A 24,783-nucleotide genomic window follows, 5' to 3' on the forward strand; every position below is an offset into this window, starting at 1 on the left:
TTTAAATCCCAGGGCCTGTTTGTTTGAGAATTACCGGGTGATAGATCGCCCATCAACACGTTATAATTAAATGGATTCCCGTCTTGCTGTTACAAAAGATGTTTTCCATTATCCCGGGCTGGAACCTTGCATTTTCCCCTTGAAGACTACTAAATAAGAAAATACAGTGTCATCTCCTCCTAAAGCCTCCTTGCTTCATTTTGTTGTCTGAGCTATGAAATACTGTCTCGGTTTTCTTGTCAACAGGACATGTCTCCAGACATCTGCTCAATGCTACCCTGGATTCTTAAATCACACACACACACACACGCACAGACACCCACACACACGCACGCACACACACACAAACACGGACAATTGCACCATAGGCACATTGAAAATACAAAACACGCACACATACACGATTCTGTACTAGTGTTGCAAGTTCTCTGTTAGTGCCCCAGACAGACGGGGTAATTAAGAGCTCATTACAGTGCATGCAGTGACAGGATTCCTGCACGCTGGCAGACGCTGCATTCACTGCTTGTTTTTGTTCTTCTGTGGCCACAGGTAAGCCTGCTAGACATGTGGAATGATTCTCAGCCAGGGCGGAGGGAGTGTGTGTGTGTGTGTGTGTGTGTGTGTGTGTGTGTGTGTGTGGTTGAAAATGCGTGGTTCAACTAGTGCAGTCGGGCAAATCTGACACTCAGACAATCAAGTGCTAAATTGTTATTCTGGTTTTCAAAACCTCAAGTGAGGTACATGTGTATACTATATGTGTCTGTGGGTGGCAGTTTTTTTTTTTTTTTCTTCCTCTGATACAGAATGTCGTTCATCCTTTAACATCTAACCGTGACATTGCGTTTGTAATGTACACACAGTTCTTTCCACTCTTGAGAAAAGCAAACAGATGATTGAAAATCTGATTTTCCTCAAAGTGCAAAGTGAAAAACAGACTGCAGTTTTACCTTGTTCCATTTTAAATGCAGACAAAACTGAACAAGCCCCTGGCACAGCCTCTAACAGACAGCCGAGACGAAAGCGGCTCTTTTAACTTAAGTGTGTTTTAACAGTAAGGGGGGGGGGGGGGTTCAGCAGCAATTTAATCATCCAAAAGAGTCCTGGCACTTTTGAGGTGGTATCATTTAACATGTTATTTGTTCCAACACCTGTGTGTTCCTCTCTGAAGATGAATATCAGACACTAGCATAACGTTCCGCCATCAAGTCAAGTGCTCGGTGCTTTGATGAAGGCCCAAAAGTGTGTGAGTGCGCACAAGTGTCTCTGTGAATGTGACTGCTGTGCGGCTGTCTGTCTGAATGAGTGACCCATGTGGTGATGCTATTAAAAATGGCAGTCGGATCTTGCAGAAATAATATATTACACACTTCATTTTTTAAATGTACTCAGCATTCATCGTGCTAATTTAAAAAAAGCAAACCTTTTCTATTCATGACACTTTCGCAAATGTTGTACTTCCTCCTGCACAACTGGCACACATCTGCTGCAGCTGTGCTTTGGCCCTCTTGTTCAGTACATTCAGGCTGTGGCCTCTGGATTGGACTTAACTCGAGAAAGTGCTGTTTGATGGAGGACCAGGCCAATGCAGTCGTGCCCCTCCCGCCTCGTCCACCGCGACCACACTGTTTACCCCACATAAACAAGCTGGCCGGCCCCCCAGGTTCGAGGCGGCACTCTGCTACTGCCGCAGCCGAGAGGTGCACACTAATTCACACATCCAGAATGACATGATCAGCCAATTAGAAGCCAGAGCGAGACAGGAAATTAGCACCGTCAGGTAGCTGTGGTGTGGACTTTTGAGTATAGCCGTCACGCTAGTTGGGTTTCATGCTGATTTCTGCCAAACCTAAGCAGGAAGCTGGCCCTCTGAGGCCAATACAACCAAAACGAGCAGGAATCTGGACCAGTCCTTTAGACACATCGTTTTACTTCTGCACTCCACTATTTACATAATATGTCAATGGCCGCCACGGAGTTTATTTGTTATGGTGCCTGAAAGCTTCACTTGTGGTTACTCTCTTTTTGTGACCCTGAGATGAATAATTCAAACTGAAAATGTTTTTGTTCTTCAACAAAAAAGAAGAATCTTTTGAAGCCGCCTCCTTGGTGAAAAAAAAAAAAAAAAAGAAAGAAAAAGAGAAGTGAGAGCAAGTTCTTTTTTTCTTTTCTTTTTTTTTTAACCAGACTCAACTGTTTGTGTAAGTTATAATTTCACATCAGAGTCAGGCTGAGTTTTACATTTCAGCAATTACAGAAACTACATGTGTGCCATGAACAGTCTCTATTGAGTCTGGGGAGAGGGCGAGGGTGGGAGGACGCCGAGCTCTCAAAGAGAACATAGGATTTTTCAGCCCATGTGTTTGTTTTTGCTCACGTTATAAGTGAGGGCTCAAAAGACATATCAAATGTCCCACATAGCTGAGCCAAGGCCGTGTTCCTCCCCTCTCTAACACGCTCTCTTTCTCTCTCCTTCCCTCGCTGGCGTCTTTCTTTCTGTCTTGCTTGCTCTCTCACATTCTCTCCCCGTTGCGACGCCTAAGGCCTAAGCGAAACAGGAAGCCAGCACAAGGACCGGCATTCACTGTGTCTCAATGACACGCTTCATTACGGCAGGCGCATTACATGTCTCAGAGGCGTTTCTGGATCCGGAGTCACGAGGATGGATGCCATTTTGGCTCAAACATCTTCTCAGCCACCCCTTTCATCTACACGTGCACTTCAAAAGCAGAGCTTGTGTTTATTTGTTTCCTCCCCAAAACTACACTGGCACCACCCCAAAGCTTCTTATTAGTGACGCAGTCGCCGCTTCTTCCCATTTCAGCCCCTGCCTTCGCCACTCCTCAGCACCGCCCAGGGGGTTGGTCCTCTTATTAACAGGGGTAATCTGTGCCTCTGGTATTGACGTTGTCTGCTGGCCAATCAAAATATTTGAAGGAAATGTTTATTTTCTTGAGCGAATCGCACCAGCTGCTTGGAAGCCTTTCTGAATAAGGCCATTTATGTGTAAGAATTTGCCATTGTGAGGCATAGTGCAGGACCTCTCAGTGACTGAGTGCTGATTTGGGCCTTTGCAAAGGAAGTTGAGGAGCTCCAGGGGAAGCACAGATCTTTCACATGCTGAGCCCAGTGCGGCTATAGGTGGACAGCCCAGTGCCACCCCCCCTTCTTTGCTTCTGGCATCCTTCTAGGTCCTAATTGCCACTACAGGAGGTTAGGAGTTTACTATATTGCGGTATCTCGACAGCGGGTGGCAGAGTCATAGTGATACCACTTGGCTGACTGCTGCTGTCATTAAAAGTGATACCATGAGAAAAAGTTGGTTATATAATATTCGGATTTCTGCCTTTATGATGAAAAGACTTTGTACGTTTGAGGATGAAAGTTTTTAACAAAATGTAGCACTGCTCAGAGGCATGTAGACGGCACCTCTGTACAACAAATGTGCTGAACCTGCCCATGTCCACAGAGCTCCGTGCAAGTTGTCTTGTAACAACAGCACCGTCTCAGACCTAGAGCAAACAGCCCCTGTTTGTGTCACCCCTCCTGCGGTGTGGACGCTGAGTGTGAAGCAGGGTCCCACGCGTTGGGCCAGTAGGTCCTCGACCCTCCTTCGCTTCTTGACAGCTTGGCTGGACAGGCTAGCGAGTGTCCTGCACTTCACAGGTCTCCGCTGCCCCTCCAGTGTCTCGCCTGAAAGACCCAAAAATATCTCCCATGCACCCATCAGGCATGTTTTTCCAAGCCTGGTCTCACTCTGGTGAGAGAACCACCCCCCCTCTTCCCAGTCTTCACTGCTCAGTCAGCAGAGGCCAACCTGTGACAGGAAGACACGTCTCCAAACCGCCAGATGTCAAGACAGTTTTGACAAGTCTGTCATGAAAAGCTTTTTTGGATCGTGCTTCAGATTTCTATGGCACAGGCAGTGACTTCCTCACCCCGTACATGTATACAACACACGTTTATCTGCGTTCCACAAAGCTCTTAAATTCCTTCACTAACTTATTTCCACCAAGCGGATTCTACTATTAACCCATTGTTCATATTTTGTGTTACACCAGCCCTGTGGCCGGAGCAAATGGACACCCCCGCTCTGAAGACATGCAAGGTGGAGGAGGACCTGAGACCATGGCCAGGTGAGACACTGCAGTGCTCTTCTTTGGAGCTATTGTACTTTTCCACATTACTGTGGAACTGTGATTTTGGCTTCTCCTTCAAGGCTGCTTTTTCCTAAAATAAAGCTAGGTTTTCCCAGTTTGACCCTAAATTTGATATGAATTTGAGCAAACTTGAGAAAGAGTGTTTATGTGCATGTCTGTGTCTTTGTGTGTGTTAAAGAGAAAATTGCTGTTAAGCATGTTTGTTAGTTACTGAGACATAATCATAATCTGCGGCCCAATCAGCAAGCAGCATACGGGCTGTGGTCACCCGGAAGCAAAGGCCTTTACTGGAAAGTGTGAGCAAACAGGTTCAGAAAATACAGAGCAGATAATTGAGGCACTTTAGTCTACCGAAGAGAGTTGACACTTTTCAATGGTACACCTTAACGAGCATCTCAGAGCAGGCAAACTAATTCATTTTAATAAGTATAGTCTGACAGCTTTTCAATTTGAAACAAACAATACTGAAGAGGCAAGAAAGGCAGGCCTTACACAGGGCGTGCCATTCGTTGTGACAATTTTGGAGTCTGTTTCGTTTTGCCCGTAGGGCCCTACAACACCCCAGAACATTCCTAGAACGCCACCACTCTGCCTGCCTTCTTCTCCTTCCTCTCCTCCCACTCCCTCCTTCTTTCGTTTCTTTCTTGGCGATTTGGATCTTTGCTGCTGTCTAACAGCCCCCTCAGTCTCCTCTCCACCCCCTACCCAGAAACCACCACACCACACCAGACGTGCTGAGTCATCCACTCACACTGTGATGAGGACACGTATTCAGACACACACACAGAAGAAAGAATAAAGAGACTTTTTTTTAATGCAGACATAACACAATGCCTGAAGCAGAGTGTTGAGACCGGGGAATTACATATTTACATAAGTTACTGTGCAAGGCATTTTCAAGGCAGGGATCGACTGCAGAGCGAGACAATCAGGCATATGTTTGAAATGCCAGGACATCCAGACAGTAAAGAAAACAAAGTGAGTGATACACTATGATGCTACTTGTATTTATATACTTTTATCCTTACAATAACAGTATACATCGTCTAGGGTCAGCAAAACACACATCACAACAGCGGCTTTAAAAGGAAGTATCATGTCTCTCATAGAAAAGGATTTACTTAACAAACAAACATATTAATCATGCCACCTTGTTTGTTGATGCATTAGGAAAATCTCCTTTCCTTTACCATTGCTTGTATTGCATTTCACAAGTTGGGGACATGCAAAAATCCTCTGTGCTCACATGATGAAGTGTCTAACATGGATGAGGCTTTGGGCCTGTCGGCCGCGGTGCCACAGTACAGAGGTGATTATAATTTGCATTCGACATGATGCTCCGGCCCCAGAGCCTTGCCGCTTAAAAAAACACCTGGAGATCATTTGTGTTCATTTGGGTCTCCTATTCTTTGGCCCACGCAGCAGCAGCAGCTCTGCCCTGGCATTGTGCTGCTCTGTCATCATCACCCTGTTCTGGGTTATCACAGCATCTATTGTTACAACCAGTCAGGAAATCAAAGACACGCTCTTTGCCTCTGGAAGGACAAGCAATGTTTCTTGAGGGATGACACGAGGGAGGAGATGAGAAAACAGTCTCAAAACACGGCACACTGTTCCTTTATGCGTAGCAGCACGAGTCTGGGGTTTTCTCTCTCCCTTTTCCTTCCCTCCACTTATTTGCCTGAGACACCATTCCCAGGGCGCTGGCCGTCACAGTTTGCATCAAGCCTGAGTAAACATTTCACAGGTGAGCGCCTGGATTTGCATCCTCTCATCGCCAGCCACCACATGCGGACACATACGCATACGCACACATGGCCCTGCGCACAATTACACACACAGACACGACTGCCTCAAACTTGCCCTTATGTTAACAACCAAAATCAGTTTCTCCCGTATGCAAATGAGGCAAACCTCCTGTCATATCTGGGTTACACGCTTCACTGTGGACTAGTGGACTTCTTGAGCTAAGCAGAAAGGAGGAGGACTCCACCCTGGTGTTGCAGAATTAAATAAGTGCGTGGCGCTATGCTTCAAAGCTAGAGGAGGAAAAGAGAGGGCTGGAACACTATGTTCTCTATAAAAGCCCTGATTCCCAGCTACCCGCTTCATAGACTGGGAACATCACAGACAGCAGACTGTGCCAGCTAGCCCTCTGGGGTCCATCCCCTCTCCTGTCCCTGCAATTTAGTCAACACGTTTCAGATGAGCCTAATGGAGATCATGTGTGGTTTTGGGCCGCAGAGGTTACAGGCAGCTACTACTAGGCTCAGTTAGGAAGACCCTCTCTGCCAAAGATACACCACGGTTACCACAGCCACAACAGCGTAGCCTGTATTTATACTGGGTGGGGGAGGGTGGGGATACAGTAAGGTATGCAACATGGTTAAGATGGAGAAAAAGCAGACTGCAAAACTTTGCTTCTCAATTACAAAGCAGTTTGTTCAGCCCTCTCCTCCAGAGGGAGCTACTGTGCTGCAGAGAGTTAAAGGTGGTAGCAGGCGCCTCCTGGCTCAGAGCCAAGAGCTTGATACTGCACAAGCCCATTAAGGTGTTGTGATAAGTGTCGAGTCCAGTTTCCCCTGACAGAACACAGGAGTCGATCCCCACCGCAGTTTAGCCAACACGTTTCCACCAACTCCAATTAAAAGGAGATCATGTGCGGGGTGGGCTGCCATCAAGCCCCCACGCCACACATCCCCTCCCCAGCTTCACCCTGAAGCCTAAATTTAGCACAGACAGAGAGATGAAGGGACAGACAGACGGAGAGAGAGAGAGAGAGAGAGAGAGAGAGAGAGAGAGAGAGAGGGCTTTTTGGGAGTCCGGTAGGAATTAGTGGGCCGACTCCACTTCACCCGAATCAACAGCAGCTGAAGGCTTGGATTTTCCTCGCGTGAAATCAGATATGCAGCCCGACTCCGGTGCCTGGTAGACTCTGGAAAAAGAAACAGCCCCCCCACCACCACCAAACTCCCTCATCCCAAAAAGAAGAGGAAATTCAACTGCAGAAATGTGTTGTTGAGAAAAAAAAAAAAGAAAAAGAAAAAAAGAGAGTTTTGCAGGGGCCATGGAAATTGCAAAGGAACAGATTTTTTTTGTAGCTGAAAATGGACCCAGTTCTCCAGACATAGGGAAAAGACATTTCAACGAGACTGTGGCACGCAAGTTTGGCATTCTCCCCCCTCAGGGCTGTGGCGTGCAATCGCTTGCTATTTCACAAATACAAGCTCTCTTTTCTCTGCCATCAAAATCCACATTTTACACTTGCAGTCATGTGGGCACATTGGACCCATGAAAGCCACTTGCGAACAAACAAATAACCATGGACTGAGGTGTGTGTGAGTGTGCAAGTGTGTGTTCGAGCAGCAGGTGTGGACAAAGGGTACTGTACGTCGACATCAGGTATGAGGAACTTTCTCTAGTTGTTGTGGCGTACAACCACATGAAGGGCGTTCACAGGCCCAGACTATTTCGGCCTGGCTGCTGGCCACCTTACCTTCTTTAAAGTATCCGAGTGTCATAATGCTCAGCTACAAAACAGTTAAGACTTGACATGCTTAACTTGCCACGCAAGTCTCAAAATGAGAATTATTATGCAGTGCTTAAATAAATAAGCAGCTACGATGCCAGTGTGTGTTTAACCTGCTTTAGAGGAAGAAACGTAAAAACTACAAACTGACTTGAGAAATCAGTGGCTAAATACAACAGAGGTTTACAAAGCATAGCCTCAGAACATACTGCCCAAACCCAAGGTGGCAGGCAGCGTTCAGAAGTCCAACATGACTGCAGAACTGTGAATGGTTCATATCTGATGCTCAGGATGCAAAGCCAGCCAATAGTATTCCTCAGTTTGGTGCGAGGGGCAATATGGTGTTTGACTTAAGGAACTAACCTGGTGACAGTAGTGGCCCCAAATCTCCGAGAACCAAACGGCCAAGTCAAACCTTTGAGCAATATTTTTATTTCCCTTTTGTCAGCTGAATGAATTAGGAAGTGTGCAGTGAAATTGAAGTCCTAACAGCTGGGTTCACAGCGCTCCATTACCTGTGAGATTACACTTAGCATTAACTCTGACAGGTCCTGGACTGTGATACACATTAGTTCAGCGGATATTCACACACTTTTTTCTCTGTTTCTCTTCCTTCCTTCCCGCTTTCCTTTCTTTTTCCGTCTCTGTCTGTCTCTGATTGTGACTGTCTGCCTCTGTCGCCTTAGTCTGATTTATGACGAGCTGCATATGAGCGCAACAAGCCGTCTGTGTTTATACAAAGCATCCTTCAGAATTGACAATGCCTCTTTTCATTGCTCAGAGTAAGACAGAATACTGTACGTTTCTCTCCTTTTGAAGGAGTGGTAGGAGGGCTGTGGCAAGGGGGCCCTTTCATAACTTCAGTCTTGTGCACGGGGCTGTGGGATGATGTGCTGTCAGTGTTTGATGACTGTTATTAAGCAAAAAAATGTCTCAGCTCATTACTTTCAGCAAACATTTCCATGGACAGGCATATCACAAGAAATCTGAGCTCAGAATTTGGGGTTTGGGGAAGTTTGCCGGCCTGGAGATGAGGGTCGTTTTTAGAATAATAGAAAATGAGAATTCTCCGAGCCCCTCGTTTCATAATCACGGCAGCAGTTTTCATTCACGGCTGAATTTGTGTTGACTTTTTCCTTTTGTTTCTGCCAACAGGGACTACAGATATCTTCCAGCAGAGGACCACCTTCCCGTCTCTGTCACCGCTGACTGACCCTCGCTTCTCGGACCCCCGCATGCACTACCCCGGGGCCTTCCCCTACTCCGCCAACACCTCCAGCACCGGCATCAGCGGCCTCAGCATGTCAGCCTCTTCTAGATACCACACCTACCTGCCGCCCCCCTACTCAAACAACCAAACCCAGAACTTCCAGTCCAACTCCTACCTGTATTACGGCACAGGCTCTGGATCCTATCAGTTCTCCATGGTGGCACCGGGGAACACCGGGGGCGAGCGCTCTCCAACCCGCCTGCTGTCATGCTCGGGGGCCACGGGAACCGGAGGGACCAACAGCCTGATGAACCCGGGCCTGAACACCCAGAGCGAGGGCGTGGAGGCCGACGGCAGCCACAGCAACTCCCCCACTGCCATGAGCGCCTCGGGCCGTTTGGATGAATCCGTCTGGAGGCCTTACTGACTGACAGACAGCTAGACAATCAGAGGGAGAAGTGAGGGAGGAAAAGTCAAGAGGATGATGAACAAAACAAAACAAAACAAAAAAAAGATGAACACTGAAAGAAAAAAACAAACAAAAAAAAGAGAAATGCTGCATGTTTGTCTTTTATTTCTCCAGCACTCGCTTTTAAAGACTTCCTGCGTTTTACCAACTCTCTCAAGACTTCCATGTATTTTGTAAATTTTGAGTAAACTCCTGCACTGTGCTAAAACATGTACTCTTAAAGGACTAGAAAAGCCATAAAAATCGAGATGATGTTCAGCTGTAAATAGACGTGAGGGTGAAACCAGAGAAGCCATAGTGACCTTTCAGGTTGACTTGTCTGGTGTAAACAGGTACAAAGACAAAAGACAAGAGACAGTGGTGGTGTGACCTATCAGGACGGCTGATGGACTGAAAAACCATAGTGGACATTCATCAAAAAGACTGTTCAGACTGATCCAACTCACTTGATCGGTGGAGGAAAGCAGTCCGGACCGGATGTTTGCTCCCAGAGTGACTCCGACATCCTTCCAAGGCACGGCTGCACTGCTGTAGCAATCGGTCCTTCTAAGCTTTAAGTTCTGTACAAATCTGAATATTGCAAAAAAAAACAAACAAACAAACAAACAAACACATGTCGTGTCAGTTGTGAAGACATCTTCAGTTGCATCCAGGGCTGAGACATGTGCTCACAGTACTTATGCAGTACCTTATTGCCTAATTTATTATCCAAACGGACTCATTAGCCTTTGGTGCTACGGTATGCAGTGGATTTCAACACAATCGCTGAGAGGAAAGCGCATTATCTGTCAGGACTCACATGTTTAAGAAATGAATCCTCTGCTGTGTCATCAGTGTATTCAGTTTCAACAGGACAAAGGCTGATATTTTGAAGAATGTAAGAGACAGAGAGGTGTTTATTGGTTTCTTTTCCGGCAGTAATATTTAAGTCCTGTTGTCTCTACTCTTTACTGTTTCCTTAGATTTCTGATTCAAGCCCTTTTCTGAAAAAAAAAAAAGAAAAGAAAAAAAAAGTCCTCGTCTGATATTTTTGAACTGGATGACACGGTTTACTTTTGATATTTATTTGAGCCAAATTGTGAGGAAATGTGCGCGTACCCCTAAAATCCTTAAGCATTTCTCTCTACCTTTCCTTTTTTTTTTTTTATATATATACAGTATATATGCCATATTTTGTTGTTAAGTATAAATTTGGAATTTGTGTAATATATTGCTACTAAATTATGAAAAACAAAACCTTTAATGTAATTATTTTGTCTTCAAATGTAGCTTTGATGCACTAAATACTTTTATTCCTTACGAACCACGCCCAACAGATTCTGTTAGTGAGATGGTGTATCTAGAGCCATAATCTTTTGAACAATTTCCAAATTGCCTTCCTGCGCTAAATAAGCCATTTGCTTAATTTTTGCACTATGTTTGAACTTTCATTTCTCTTTTTTGGTTATGTAATTAGAAATAGCTGAAACTCTGCCTAACTAAATATTAAATATTCCTTTACATATATTTGCTGAACACACTTAAAGTGTCCTTTTAACAACTCATGATCAGACACACACACACACACACATTCCTGCACCACAGGTGTGTGTGCACATTCCCCCTGTCCGGAGGGCCTTTACCCTGCAGTTACATGTGTGATCCCTCTATCCCTGGAGGAGGAAGAGTGTGAGGATGAAGGGATAGGAGGAGGAGGTGGGGTCAGAGTGGTATCTTCTTACCAACACCAAGGGCAGTTAAGCAAAAAAAAAAAAAATGCCCTTCCCTTGTTGTGCACAGGTCCCTTTGTTCTGTATAATCAGCAAGTGCTTTGAAGCCTTTATGGTCCCGACTCAGTCTTTTCTGGTCTAATTCACGAATCATGAGTGCCAGGGGCTCATGGCTCTGCCAATAATTCATACACCTGCACAGATCATCTGGGTAGGAGCTATGTGAAGGTATTTACAGCAGGTATCAGGTATCTTATATCTACTAGAAAAGTCTTCCAAGAGAAGAACGCATCCATGACTCTGAAAGATGGGTCTTAGTTTGCTATAAAAGTGAGATTCAATTTCAAATAGTGATCCAAAAAAGGCTTGCATTTGCAGCTCAGGTAAAGTCATACAAGGTGATTTGAAAATCTGACAGAAAGACCCTCTGCCTTATTCCTCTTTTTTAACAATCAGCAGCGATGTCTCATTCCTGTCTCCCTTTGATTTAGAGGAAAAGCATGTTTCCCTGCTCTCTCCTCTGGAGCCTTCATACAGTAGAGGACCTTACTTTATTATGGGCAAAAAATCATGCAGCTAGAGAGACCACATGTGTACTTATATTTGTGTGGTTCCTTCAAAAAAACCAAAGATCTTCACAACTGCCTGTAATACTGTCAGGGTGTTCATGATGGGAAAGATGTGTGGCAAATGAATCATGTCTTGATCTCTAATGTCATTCTTTATGCAAAACTAGGAAGCCAAAGTGTACAAGTGAGTTGTATTTTATTGTATATTGGATTTAAGAGCACAATGTTTTTTTTTTCTTTTTACAAGATGCCCATTTTCCTTTTCATATACCAAAATGTTAATTCATCTTGCTCCTTTCATTTCTCTCTACGCTCAAAGCATGTACATCTGAAACTGATATGTTAATTTAAGAATCTCATCTATGTATGTAATGATATCGTTCATTCTTCCATATTGAGTGCTTGTAAAGTTTGCGGATAATGTAGTTTTTAATCATTTTAATTAAAAAACATGTCTCACTTTTGTCTTCCCAGCTGCTGTTTATTTCATTAAAAAATACTCTTAAAGAAAATTAAAAGGAACTCCGGGAGAGTGTCATGAGAACACATCATTTTTCCTTCAGCTTAATGGTACCACCTTCTCTCTTGAGGAAAATCACACACACATTAGATCTAGGTTCAGCATTTATGGCCACATTCTTCTGCATTATTCACTTCACTATAAAAACAACTGCATACCATAAGAGCTCTCTAATTTTGAAACTCAATGCTTTAAAGTCTGGATTATGAAGTCTTTTAAAGTTCAACAGGGGAGAGGATTTGACAGTGAATACGTTAAACATGGAGGCACGGGGTATATTTCACCTCTACAAACCAAGACGCCATCATGCCAGCTGACGAATGCGCAGGGCAGAAATAAAAAAAAAAAAAAAAACGTTCATGGGACCCGATCTCATGCCAGCACATTCTGATCCAACAAATTCTCCCCGTCTTCTTCCTCAGCCTCATACAGTAAATACCATCCATGCCTCTGCCCCCATCTCCTAACCCTGCACTTCATTGGTAGCTCCTTCCCAATAACCTCCTTCAGTAATTATCCTCTTCTCCTCCATTAGTGAGACTCTCACTGCCAATTACCCCACACCTCTCCTGGGTTTGAAAATGCCTCAGCTGTCAACACGCTGGTACCCAGAGCGTAAATAAAGCGCAGCTCAGGAATCCAACACCGCCCTGGCAGCCTCCATGTTAGCGCACGTCGGCAAGTTGTCACTTGTTAAAAACAATACAGGAGAAGTTTGGAATGTCGGCCGTCTTTCTTACCGGCTGCGTGGTTGTTAATTTATGCGGCGCTGATGGCATCTGTTTGGCCCATTTGAAGCCGAGCCACGAGATTAAACAGTCGAGATGCAACCTTATGGGGTGGTCTGATTTCAGAAGTCTCATGTGGTTAACCTGAAACACAATACCCACAATTCCTCACTCTCAAACTAATGCCACCTGCTGATGCGCCATGAAAGGGCGCTCGCCTCTAAACGCTTTGTTTTTCTCCCTCAGATTCTTTTATTTTCCTTGTTTACACTCTGCTGTATCTCTCCTCCTCGTCTCTTTTATCCTTTCTTCTCATTCGGTTCTATCCCTCGTGTGTGTCTGCGTCAGGCCTTCTATGGGGGCAGTGTTGGCACAGCAACAAAGCCTCAGGACGCACACACGCAGCCTTGATACACACTGTATTCAATTAACTGTGCGCTCAAAGCATTTCCACACATACACACACGCACACGCACACACGCAATCCCCTGCTGACAGATCTCACACCAACCTCCACCCAGACAGCCAGAGCTCCACTTCACAGTGTGAGTGTGTGACAGATCTGCACCGTCTCCTCCAGGTCTCCTCTCGGAGTGGCTCTGTGCGACGCGCAGGAAGCACAAAGAGAAGATGATAAGCTTTCAATTAAGCCGAGCTCAGGGGGATTTTCCAGCTGTCTTCACACACTCTGTGAGACCTCTCGTCCACATGTGGGGAGCAGAGGAGCTCTCATCTGGCTCTGTCTTTGTCATGGATGTACATGAGCTGAGCTGCTTTTTTTTTTTTTTTTTTTTTTTTATCTCCTCCCTGTTGTAATTGTAACTGCAGGAAAGAGGGGTAACGTTTTCCTGGACGAGGCCGCTCGTCTGGATGTAATTGCAGTCAAAAGGCATGATGAATTGGTTTATAGGGCGACAGAGAAAATTGCATTTTAAGTGGATGAAACATAGAGAGAGACTGGAGGCATGGTTGTGAACGTCACAGAAAAAACTGAAACAATGAGAATCATTGAGGGAAAAACAGCTCGTCAAGTCAATCAGTTGTTCTGGGGAACGGCGCAGAAGCCAGCCTTGTCCCTCGCAAAACTTTATCTTCACTTAATCAGAAAGATGAGAACGATTAAAGCGCTATTTATACATTTAAATGAGAGGCAGACAGAGGGAGAGATACGAGAGACAGAAGAAAAGAGAAAAAGAGAGAGGGAGTGTTTTGGACAGAGCTCAGAATCGTTAAAACCCTCTCATTTCTCATGAGCGCAGTATCCCGTGTTGCTTCTGCGGTACCTGCATAAGAAAGCCATTAGGGCCCCCTCTGCAGCCGCTGACCTCTGCTCCCCCAGACCCGTGAGAAGGAGCGGGCTAGAACTGGCTCGGTTTGGGTGCCTGGTACATGACCAGAAGTCTATTTTCTAACCAGACTGGTGGTGGGAACAGAGGCTGTCGTCCAAGATCAGGGTTCCCACAGATTGACCGAGAAACACAGGGGCCAGGGGCTAAGAAACCGCGAGAGCTGTGATGCAACCGTTCTCACACTGATGGACCAGTGCTGCCTCACTGACAGGGAGGAGAGATGAAGAGAGGGGGCTCCTAGTTCAGAGGGATCCCATTGAAGGTAGTTTCTCATCAATGCTGGGTCTACAGAGACCCTTCTGTGTTGCAAAACGCCACGCAGCTCCCGGTTCCCACAGTGGAGCACCTCTCCATAGGGCCAGGACTCGGTTCCCGTTCAGACCCAGAGGATCACTGAAAGCTTGCACAAGGCTCTTGCAGAAACAGTCTCACTATCATGTCGATCTAGAGAGCCATAAACTGAAGGTCGCCATTGTGTGTGAGAGAGTGAAGATATGAAGATCAGATGATCTGAGAACGACGGAAAAACAGGACCTTTAGAGTGTTTTTTTCTTCTCAGCAGCGCTGAAAGATACATCACTTTATGATGAATAGAGTTGATTTAATTGATTAGTGGATGAACAGAAAATAAATCTGCAACTGAATATCTTTGTTTTGGACTGTTGGTTGGACAAAGCAAGCAAGTTTAACATGCTAGGAAATTGTGATTTTTTTTCGAGATTTTAGAGATGAAAGAGTGAATCAAATAAACAACAAAATAGTCTGCAGATGAAACCATGAAAATAAGAATACATGAAACATGAAAATAGTTGTTCATCGCAGCCTGAATATTAAGTTTACATTGAATGTTGATTTCTTTGAAAAAAGCGAAAAGGTCAGACAAGGATGTGAGATGTTTACACTTATTTCTAATGCACCTTTACCCATTTCAACACATGTCTTTCTGTAAGGTAAATCTACCAGTTAGCATCAACATATAAGATGTGTTCGGGTGCCCTGGCAGCTCATTGAGCACCATTTGCAGTATGAAGGCCGGGTCCTTTCTGCAGAGATGCAGGTTCAGCTCCAGCCTGGGCCCTTTGCTGCATGTCATCCACTGCTGTTACTCTCTCTTTTGCAGCTGTCACCATCATGATAAAGCGGAAATGCCCCCCCCCCCCCCCCAACAGCAACAACAACAAAAAAAAACTAGATAATATAACAAATTTACAAAATGTATGAGAAATGTGTTCAAAAACATTCCTCAAAGAAACTGATTCTTCATTCATCATCATTTCTTATTTTGCTATATATTTTGGAAAGCTATTTTAAGTTTATAGAATTTTCATTCTTGCAGCAGCTGCGATTCAAGGAATTAACAAGTCAGAAGTCATACGAAGATGCTTCCTCATAGGGCTGATAAGTAAAAGGCAAGGCTCTGTGCTGAGCACTGAGTCATCCTTCCCCACTGGTCTCGTCATTGGAAACCAAGACATGTAAATGAGTCAAAACCAGAAGAGGACCTTTGCACACTTATATGTAGAAAACCCTGCAGACTACTGCATGGAGGACCTGTGGCCCAGACCATGGTTAGAGGGTATTCTGGTGAAGACCACAGCAGCTAACTTTCATTTAGATGCCCTAATGGCTTGGATTTAAATTCTTGTCATTGCATGATGACCACAGCTTTCTGTGTCTAACCAATCTGGCCTTAATTTGATTAGTTAGTTAAAGGGGAGCATATGATATTAGTGGATAATAGCTTGTACTGTTTGAGGATCTTTTATTTTCTAGATTGATGAAATGACATCTTCAGAGTTTTAGTTCGACGTTGTATTTGCAGTCTCCAAGTGGAGCAAGATGTGTTTTTACTGAGAGTGGGGCAGCTTCCCAGAAACAATGCTAGTTGTTTCCCATACAGATTCATGAGAATTGACACAATCGTTTTTTTTTTTTTCTGTCCTTTTTTTCTCACAGAGAAAATCTGAACGATCTGTACACGCAAACACTGCTTCCTCTATAAAACAGGAAATTAACACACACACACACACACACACACACACACACACACACACAGAGCACAAACACCACACACTGTAGCGCTCTGCCAGGCTTTCCCCCTTCACGGTGGGGTCCTGACTGGGGGGCGGGTAAGAAGGCAAGAAGGGGAACGAGAGATCCCTGTGGACCAGGTTTCTGTTCACTTCCTGCTCAAGCAGGGGAACACACTAAATTGGTGGTTCACACACACACTTTCTATCTTTCTGTCGCCATTATTTTTTCATCCATGTACGCAAGTAGTGAGTAAAACGAGGATGATTGCTCAAGTCTGTTTTGGATCACGTGGGAACATGAGTGACCATTAAAAGCTTACGTCGTCCCTTCTTTTCTTGTTCCCACTTTCTACTGTGGAAGCAGCAAAGTCAGAGAAATGTATGCCTTCAGTTGTTTATTGCTCTGTCTACAAGTAAATGGCGTTCGGAGACTCTGCACCAATCTCGATGACTAATATCCTTTCACCAGACGGGGCTTATGTGGCTGTAAAGAAATCAGTGAAAACCGCTGAAGCACCACAGACCTACAGCCCCCTCTAACCCATAAACTGTTAGACAGAGCGTCAACATTAAAAACATATTTCCCCCTCATCCTCTCAAGTGTCACTAAACACAAGAGCCTCACATAAAAAATGTCTGTCGTCATCTTTCTTATATCATCGCTCTTTCCCCAAACAGCCAGCCTTTTATTGTTGCCGCTATTTTGGCAGACTGATCGTAAACATCAAGCCAATCAAAGCAGAGTCTGAACACATCAAGCTGCGGCTGACACTCAATAAAATGACAGCTATTGTTATTGTTAGACAGGTGAGGTGACTATAAGCCATCGCTTTGGTGTTTGTGTCTCCTGTCTGCAGTGTGTGTGCGTGGCAGTATTGCACACCCCCGTGTCTGGCCGTACTGCCCCGCAGGCCCCTGCTAACCAGTTCCCATGGTTCCACAGTTCCACTATAGCGACTGTGGACTTCCTCGGGGGACACCTCCCACTCACTGGTTTGTTTTCATCCTTAATGGGAGATCATCTTACACTCTTTATGGTGTGTGCGTGTGAGGTAAACAGTTTGAGTGTGTGTTATTGCACCTGCACGGACAAAGGCATGTCGTCGAGTGTGAGTGTGTACAGTTTGTGAATTTGCCGACATCCACGCAGACATCAATGTTGTATGTGTGTTGATCTAGACGCAGACATCAGACACCTTGGTTTCTCCTCCTTTTGTTTTTGCCCATGAGGCAGAGAGGAAGATGAAGGAAAAAAAAATGTATCTTTAGAGAGTCTGGAGACGTCTGTTATGGAGCGTTCATATTCAGGAATAATTGCTTTTAAGTGCCGAAATATAACAGCCAAATGGCCCGTGGAACAAAGAGGGCCTGTGGGGGGATGGAAAATGAGGCATTTACATTCAGGGCCTGGTAATGAGGGGGGTTTCCCTGAGAGATGACAGCGAGGAGGAGGATCAGAGAGAAAGCATCAGATCAGGGGGTGGCAATTACAACACTGATCCCATACAAGCTTTTTGGCTGTAAAGATGGTTCTCAGACTGTGACACACTTTGGCTGAAGGCTCGTACACATGCTTACAAACAGTTCATCCTCCCTCAGCTTGAAGCCTACAGGTGTTTGTGCTTTATGTGAGGCCCTATATGGTACCTCAGCAGGGGCTGCAGCAGCGCAGCGAGCCAAGGAGGATTTGGGCTGTGGGACGTCTTGGTGTATTCAGCCACATTATGAGGTGCGGCCTTCTGGCAGGCCGCTCGCAGCAGGGCACGGCAGACCTGAACATAAACACAGCCGGTCCTTAAAAACCATCCATCAAACAGGTTCACCAGGGACCGAAAACCATCAATCTCTCTCACTGAGACAGACATAGAGACAGATTATTGAGGGAAATGAAGGGAAAACTTTTTGGTGGACATTTAGTTGGTATACAATTGTCTCAAGATGGGTTGTTTAGGAAAAAAAAGATATTTATTGTTCGTACGCTGAATCAAACAAAAGATTTCTCCTTGTGCTTTCTGAGAAATGCCATTCGACTCCACAGTTACCCTGTATTTTGCCAAAGAGTGGCCCTGCAGTTTTCTTTTTGTGGTTTTTGGAAATGCAACCACTTTTCCGGCCCTGCTCCAATTTTCTTTAAATACAACCGTAATTGGTTTGATTTCCTACCTCCGGCCTGGCTGTGAGGGGGGGTAACAAGCAGTGGTGGGAGTCAGTAAGGGCCAGGCAAAGGGGACCCAGCCCACAGCAGGCGATCTGCATGCTTGGGTGGCAATACAGTTTGGACTTTAGTGCCAACACTACTATTCCTCCGTTTAAAGGCTGTTTATGGGCAAATCCTGGAAGGCCATCAGTGGAAACTGACATAAATCAGCAGAGAAAAGCACATCAACACAGCCCTACAATATTCAAAAATGTGGTCTCTGATACCTGGATGTGTCTGAATCATGAGCGTACATACATCATAACCCCCCCGAAAAGAGCTTTCTCCTTTTGTCTCACACACATCACACCCCTGCCAAAAAATCTTGCGACATTATCGCAAAGGCATTCCAGCCTCCAAATCAAAACCAGTCTCCTACAAAAAGTCTTTTCTTTGTGATTTCTCTCACAGGCAGGCAGGCAGACAGAGAGGAGTGTGAGTGTGCCGCTCATCAGGCAGGCGTGAGTAATCAAAAAGGAAATAAGACGTAGCGTCTGGGAGAGGCCCAAGCGAGCCCTACTGATGTGCAGCCAGCTCATTGTTCTGGCCTTCTGTTGTTTCCTGCTTGGTTGGCAGATCAGAGAGCAGCCAGCCAATGAGAGAGCCAGTCTAGAGCTGTCCTCCAGCTCTGAGATATGCTTAAGGTGGCCCTGATGGCGAAGGGGTGATCCCAGAACATCACTGCCAGCGAATGTCCCGCTGAAGGGACAGAGTAGGAAGGAGAGGCGGTGATAAATGACAGTCAGTCTATTATTGCATAATGTCAAATCAGATCTGCTCTATCATGCAAGCTAATAAGACCGAAAACTACAGATTTCAAACTAATTAGCAGTCTATGGAGAGGCCCTTAAAGGTGAGAGAGTTTAGCACGATACATACACACCTCCTGACGACTGAGTGGGCCAAGTGCACGTGGGGGAAACTGGATCCACACATTAAAAAGTCTCAGTCTGGGGTAGAGAGGAGGTGTTGATTTTTACTGTAACCAGCAGCAACCCAGAGCGGACCTGTTATGGTGAGTCCAGGGCCAAACACAGCCTGTTAATACAGGATGGGGAGACAGTAGAGGAGTTTGTCTTCTGGAAAAAAGTAGACACGCTTCCAACCAAAGCAAGATTCTGGGGTATGTGGTCCAGCCGCAGGAGAAACGGACCCAGGAGGCTTCCGTAGCTCGAGCGCTGGGGCAGAGAGAACACAGGGATGCTTCCAAAAATGGCAGAGGTGCACGCACGCACATACACACAACGTGCAGCCTTCCCGGCAAGCGACAGTCGACTTGGTGGAAAAATACGGTAACTGATGCATTAAAGCCCAGGACTTTGAGGGCTTGCAGGGACACAGTGGCATTAAAGACAGACAGACCAGGGGGAAACACACCACACAATATCCACAAAGCAGAGGAGTTCGCTGGGCAAAATGGGTCAGTGCAGCAGCACACACAGACCGGTGGGAAAGAATCAGGCGAATGTGATCTGGACTCATGTATGAAATACAGCCGGAGACATAAAGGTATATGTGCATGTTTTGGGGTACATGTGTAAACTCATATACTTATTAGATATGTGCAGCCTCTCTGCATCTCAAAATGCAAGTGTGCACCATCAAAGCCAGACGCACCCAATAATTACAGCGATCTGAAACCAATGTAGGCCACAGTGCCTTTGTCTGCAAAAGAGAGGGACCTCGGTCCTAAGAAACAACTAAATCCCCCAAAACCCAACAGCGTGCGCATTTCATGGCAGTTTAGGCCTGTGGTTCTGTTGCCATACGATGCACTTCTAACCTCATTCCTACTGAGCCCCTTTCCCAGTATTGGGCCACAGGTCTCTCCTCATTAAGCGAACCGTACAAACGTTCAGAACTGCTGGCACATCTTCACATGTTTGTCAGTGGGAGACGGGACTTTTACTGCGCACAAGTCTGGGGACATTGCAAGTTTACGGGGTGAGTGAGCCACAGCTTTCACTGCTCAATCAAACAAATTCCCCAAAGTCTACAAGCTAATCCGGCTCAGGGCTTACCAAGAAGAGCTCAGCCAGAGAAAGGCTCAAAATGACGACAGTAAACCAGCCGTTTGGCTTAGCGATCTCGACTTGTGCTTTCCTGATGAGCTGACAGGCTGTAGAGGTAACACTGACTGTCTTATTAATGCTTAAAGCATTCTGACAGAGCCTTTTGTTACTTACTTAAACCACGCTGCCTGCAACGACCTAATGGAAGTCTAAAAGCCATTAGGCTAGAGGGCTTAGCTGACACGAACCATGCACACAGGCTATGAAGGAGCAGCTAAGGGCAATCAATACATCTCCCCTCATTCTCCTCCTCCCCTTTTCCTCCTCCTGTGTTAAAGCTGAATGACATAGCATCCTCTATGGCTGCTGGCGAGTAAAGGAGACGCCTTGGTTTAGATCAGAGAGAAAGCTGGGACGGAGGGCCTGCACCTGCAGCGTGGGCAGATTGGATACGTCCATTCACATTGGCTGAAAGGTCATTACCTTTTGCTCTGTGCCTGTCTGCTCACTTGTTTCTACTGTACTCTGGCTGTGCACTTCACAGCTGCTTTCTGACAACTATTTAAAGGCAGCACAGAGGGAACAAAAGCCAAAATCAAAACAGAGAGGAGCTCTGCTGTCAACGGGGGCACGTGAGTGTAGTCTGTTGTCATTTTACCATGGCGACATGGCAGGGAGGAGCCAGCTGGGGCGTTGCTCCTTAACGGGCCTGGCCTCTGCAGTGGCTGGCATGAAAAGAAAGCCAGCGGGCTGGAGACGGATGGCAGAACCTAAACTTCAAAGACCTCCTCTCACTCCCCCTAGATGTGCTGTATGGCTCTGAAAGGGAACCTGCTAGTTCACTTTAGCACAAAGACATTCACACACACACACTGTCTCTTCTGCACACACACGCACACACACCTGGGATTATCAGCATACCCAACAGACGTTTCCTGATTCCTTTTAAAGGGAACAACAGGAGTATGGTTCGGTTATGAAACAACACACATACATTCACGCAGTGTTACACACATGCACAGGCTGACAGACACAGCAGTAATTCACCACATACCAGACAGATATTGGCTGCAGGCTTTGACACACTAGCATAACATAAACTGCGAGGTAAATCTTGCACGGTGTGGAGCGAAGGTGTGGCTGCTGACAGAGCAAAGTCTTTTATCTCTAATAGTTTTTCCGACACAGACAAAAAACAGGCCACTGCTGTTGTCTTATAAAGAGACTAAACAACCTGGACAGAGGCCCCTGGAGGCATGAAATACCTGACGTCACAAGTTGTCTGTCAACCACACAGCTGATGGGGCTCAGAGGTGCCTTTTTTCTCTTTAAAACCACTTACCTTACACCCCCCCCCACCCCCCACCATGCACACACACACACACAACTTTCATCAAGCTTCCTGTGAAGAAGTGCTGACCACGTAAAGGAGATAAGAACAAACCCCTGTGAGAATAGTCACTGCCAGCTTTGAGAGTTCCCCCTCTTTCAGCTCACTGTGGCTGAGTACCCTCTAGTGGCAATTATGGTGAATGGCACTTTTCCTACTTGACTTTGTATCCTCGAACTCTCACTGCGCCTCTTTACCAGCCAACAGCCGCAGTTAACCGCAGCTTTGCCACAGGGTGTGACTGCAGGACCCAGATGGGGTGAGTGGCAAGCAGGGGAAGGGGATGAGGCAGCTTTTTGTGGGCCGCCCAAGGGGGTCCACCACAGTCCCCTATCTCCCCACCACAGTAGCCACTGAAGCCTGGAGAGAGAAAGCCACCCCACCACATTTTAATGAGGGCTAAAATAAACAATGTGAGCACAGAAAACCCACCCTGACTGGTTGACTGCGGGCACTGGAGTGGGGCAGATAAACTGGGCTGTTACTTGGTGGTCTGGGACTTGATGGGGTGGCTGATGCCACAATGAACTCCACTATGAATCCATCTTGTATGGTAACATTAGACCCTTAAAGTGCTCAAATAATGAGTGACAGTGTTTGTCGCAGAGGCAGAGGCAATGTGCACCCAATAGAAAACAGCCTCTTATGAAGGATGCACTGAAGGACATGTCGGCAGCCTTCCCTTTAACTGTTAAAAGTTGACCACCTTTGAAAATGTGGTCAACTTCAGTTAAAGGGTCAGTTCACCCAAATTACAAGTGAAGACACTGTCTGACATACCTGTGATGGTCTCCAGCCATGCAGTCGTCTTGTTTTTCTTTGCCAAGGTTTTGAGATGTTCCATTTGAGATGTCTGCTTCCGCCCTGACACAAAGGAGGAGAGTGGAATTTTAAATATGTCGCAGAACGAAAAACCTTCCCAGAATAATGTCCCTGTTTTTCTGGATAATCAATACAGCATAATGTCAACATTTTTACATGGAACTACTTTCTATCCAAAAACTATAATAGAATAGTTTCACAGTGTGATTTGATCACTGAATTAGACACGGATCTGAAGACTGGTGCTGTTCACAGGTCTGTGGTTTATCCAGTGTAGCAGGAGACACTGTTTCTGGAAATATAAACTGCTGTAGTCTCACATGTGATTTTTAGAAGACGTTCTTGTCACCTGCATTGTGACGCTACACTTGAGAAAATATCATTTGTTGTAATGTTAGCGCACTGAACTTTTAAAACGCACCTCTTAGTGAACCTTTTATTCTAGTCTTGACACCGGCTAAATTGCCAAACGACTGAGATGCATCGCATTTGGAAGCCATTTGGACACACACACCAAATATATAAGAATATTCTCAAGTTACATAAGTGTGCCACTCTGCATCACTGGAAGCACACTGATGTGTTTTTTCAGAGCGATCAGAGTATATATGGGCCTATTCACGAGTAACCATATGCCACCAGACAAAAACCTTGTGCTGCTGCCAAAAAAGACATGTGAGATGATGGGTCAGTGACAGCTTGTACGACCTGAAGACGTTTGGCAAGAAAAACACACCTTGTTGGAGGATCAACATACCCTCGCGCTCATGCTAACTAGTAGCAGACCATGAGCGTTTAGAAGGGCACGTGCTGTTGCCAACATATTTTCTGAATAAAGGCCAACGTTACTGAAGATGTAAGTAGCAGATAAAGGGCATGGAAAGCATTATGGTGGCTGTGAGGTCTGCAGGACTGTGGTCTGACAGAAATGCCTGAACTTCGCCGCGATCCAACGACAACAACAACGCGCCTTGTGGTCTGTGCCAAGCTAGAGGCGGCTGTTTTCATTTCTGCTGCTTGCTTCTGATTGGCTCATTAGCTGTGGTTAAATACCCACTCATTCACGAGTGTGACCACATGACAGGTAATTCCAAATGTTACCAAGCTACTGTGTGCAATTATGGTGGTGTCATATCAATTCTTTAAAATTCTTTTGTAGACCCCTCTCATTAGCCAACATCATGACGTCTCATTGCAGTGAAAGCACAGGTGGAACTAATAACATTAATTTTGCTTTGGTTCCACTCAGATGTGCCAGTATCCTGCCACTGAGCCAGCATGTACGGAACTCTGACACTGGCACACCTGAGTGGAATGCAGCCATTATTAATGTTATTAGTTCATTGACAAGTCACACAAGTGGACTCTTTTTTTACACTGTGTTTAGACAGCTAGAGACTTTTTATTTTGCTTCAAGGTGTGCCATGAAGCACAAGCTCAGTTTCTGGCTGCTGTACCTGAAAAATAGGAAATTAATACTTTCATGACCACATAATTATCATTAATAATAATCACCACATGTACTTCACGTACTTTAGGCCCCACAGGTTGTCACAGGACAAATCTGAGGGACGATTATCAGGATGGAAGAACAATTTTTTCAGATGTTTCTTTAATCTCTCATGTTTTTGTTGTAAAAACACACAAAAGAATATCTCTTAAGGTCTTTAGAAAATGGTCAAATGAAATGATGATCACTCTTTGTTTGACCTGGTCCTAAACATCATCATAAACAAATGTGACCGGTGACATCACAAGCTGATTTTGATTATAAGGGGTGAGAATAAGTTTGGAAATGGCTGCATTATCCCTCAAGAAAATTTGAAATTGTCTTGAAAAGTTCAAAATTAAAGATTTATGTATTTGCACACCGACTTAAAAATATTGATGCAGCCGCCTGTCTAGCTCCTCTAAAACCACTATAAAGGCTACTTGTGGCTGACATCTTAAACTGATAATGACAGACTTTGCCTTTTGGCCACAGTGAACTTTGAAAACCGGCAGCGAAAATAACATTTATCCTTTTCTTTCATTTAAACTTGACATAATAGAGGTTAGATAATGTTTAAGAATGGAATATTACGGGCAA

General features: G+C 45.3%; 1 protein-coding gene across 1 annotated transcript in view; it reads left to right on the forward strand.

The window, feature by feature from the left end:
• runx3 (RUNX family transcription factor 3) overlaps positions 1-12,052 on the forward strand; it is a 49,419-nt gene extending 37,367 nt beyond the window's left edge. The window contains exons 7-8 of the mRNA XM_076749169.1: positions 4,059-4,133; positions 8,842-12,052. Of these exons, the coding sequence (XP_076605284.1) occupies positions 4,059-4,133; positions 8,842-9,323 (557 nt within the window). The 3' untranslated portion in view covers positions 9,324-12,052. The remainder of the gene's footprint in view (positions 1-4,058; positions 4,134-8,841) is intronic.
• Positions 12,053-24,783: the final 12,731 nt, after the last annotated feature.

This window comes from Chaetodon auriga, chromosome 14, assembly GCF_051107435.1.
Source record: "Chaetodon auriga isolate fChaAug3 chromosome 14, fChaAug3.hap1, whole genome shotgun sequence".
In the NCBI taxonomy this organism is placed as follows: Eukaryota; Metazoa; Chordata; class Actinopteri; order Chaetodontiformes; family Chaetodontidae; genus Chaetodon; species Chaetodon auriga.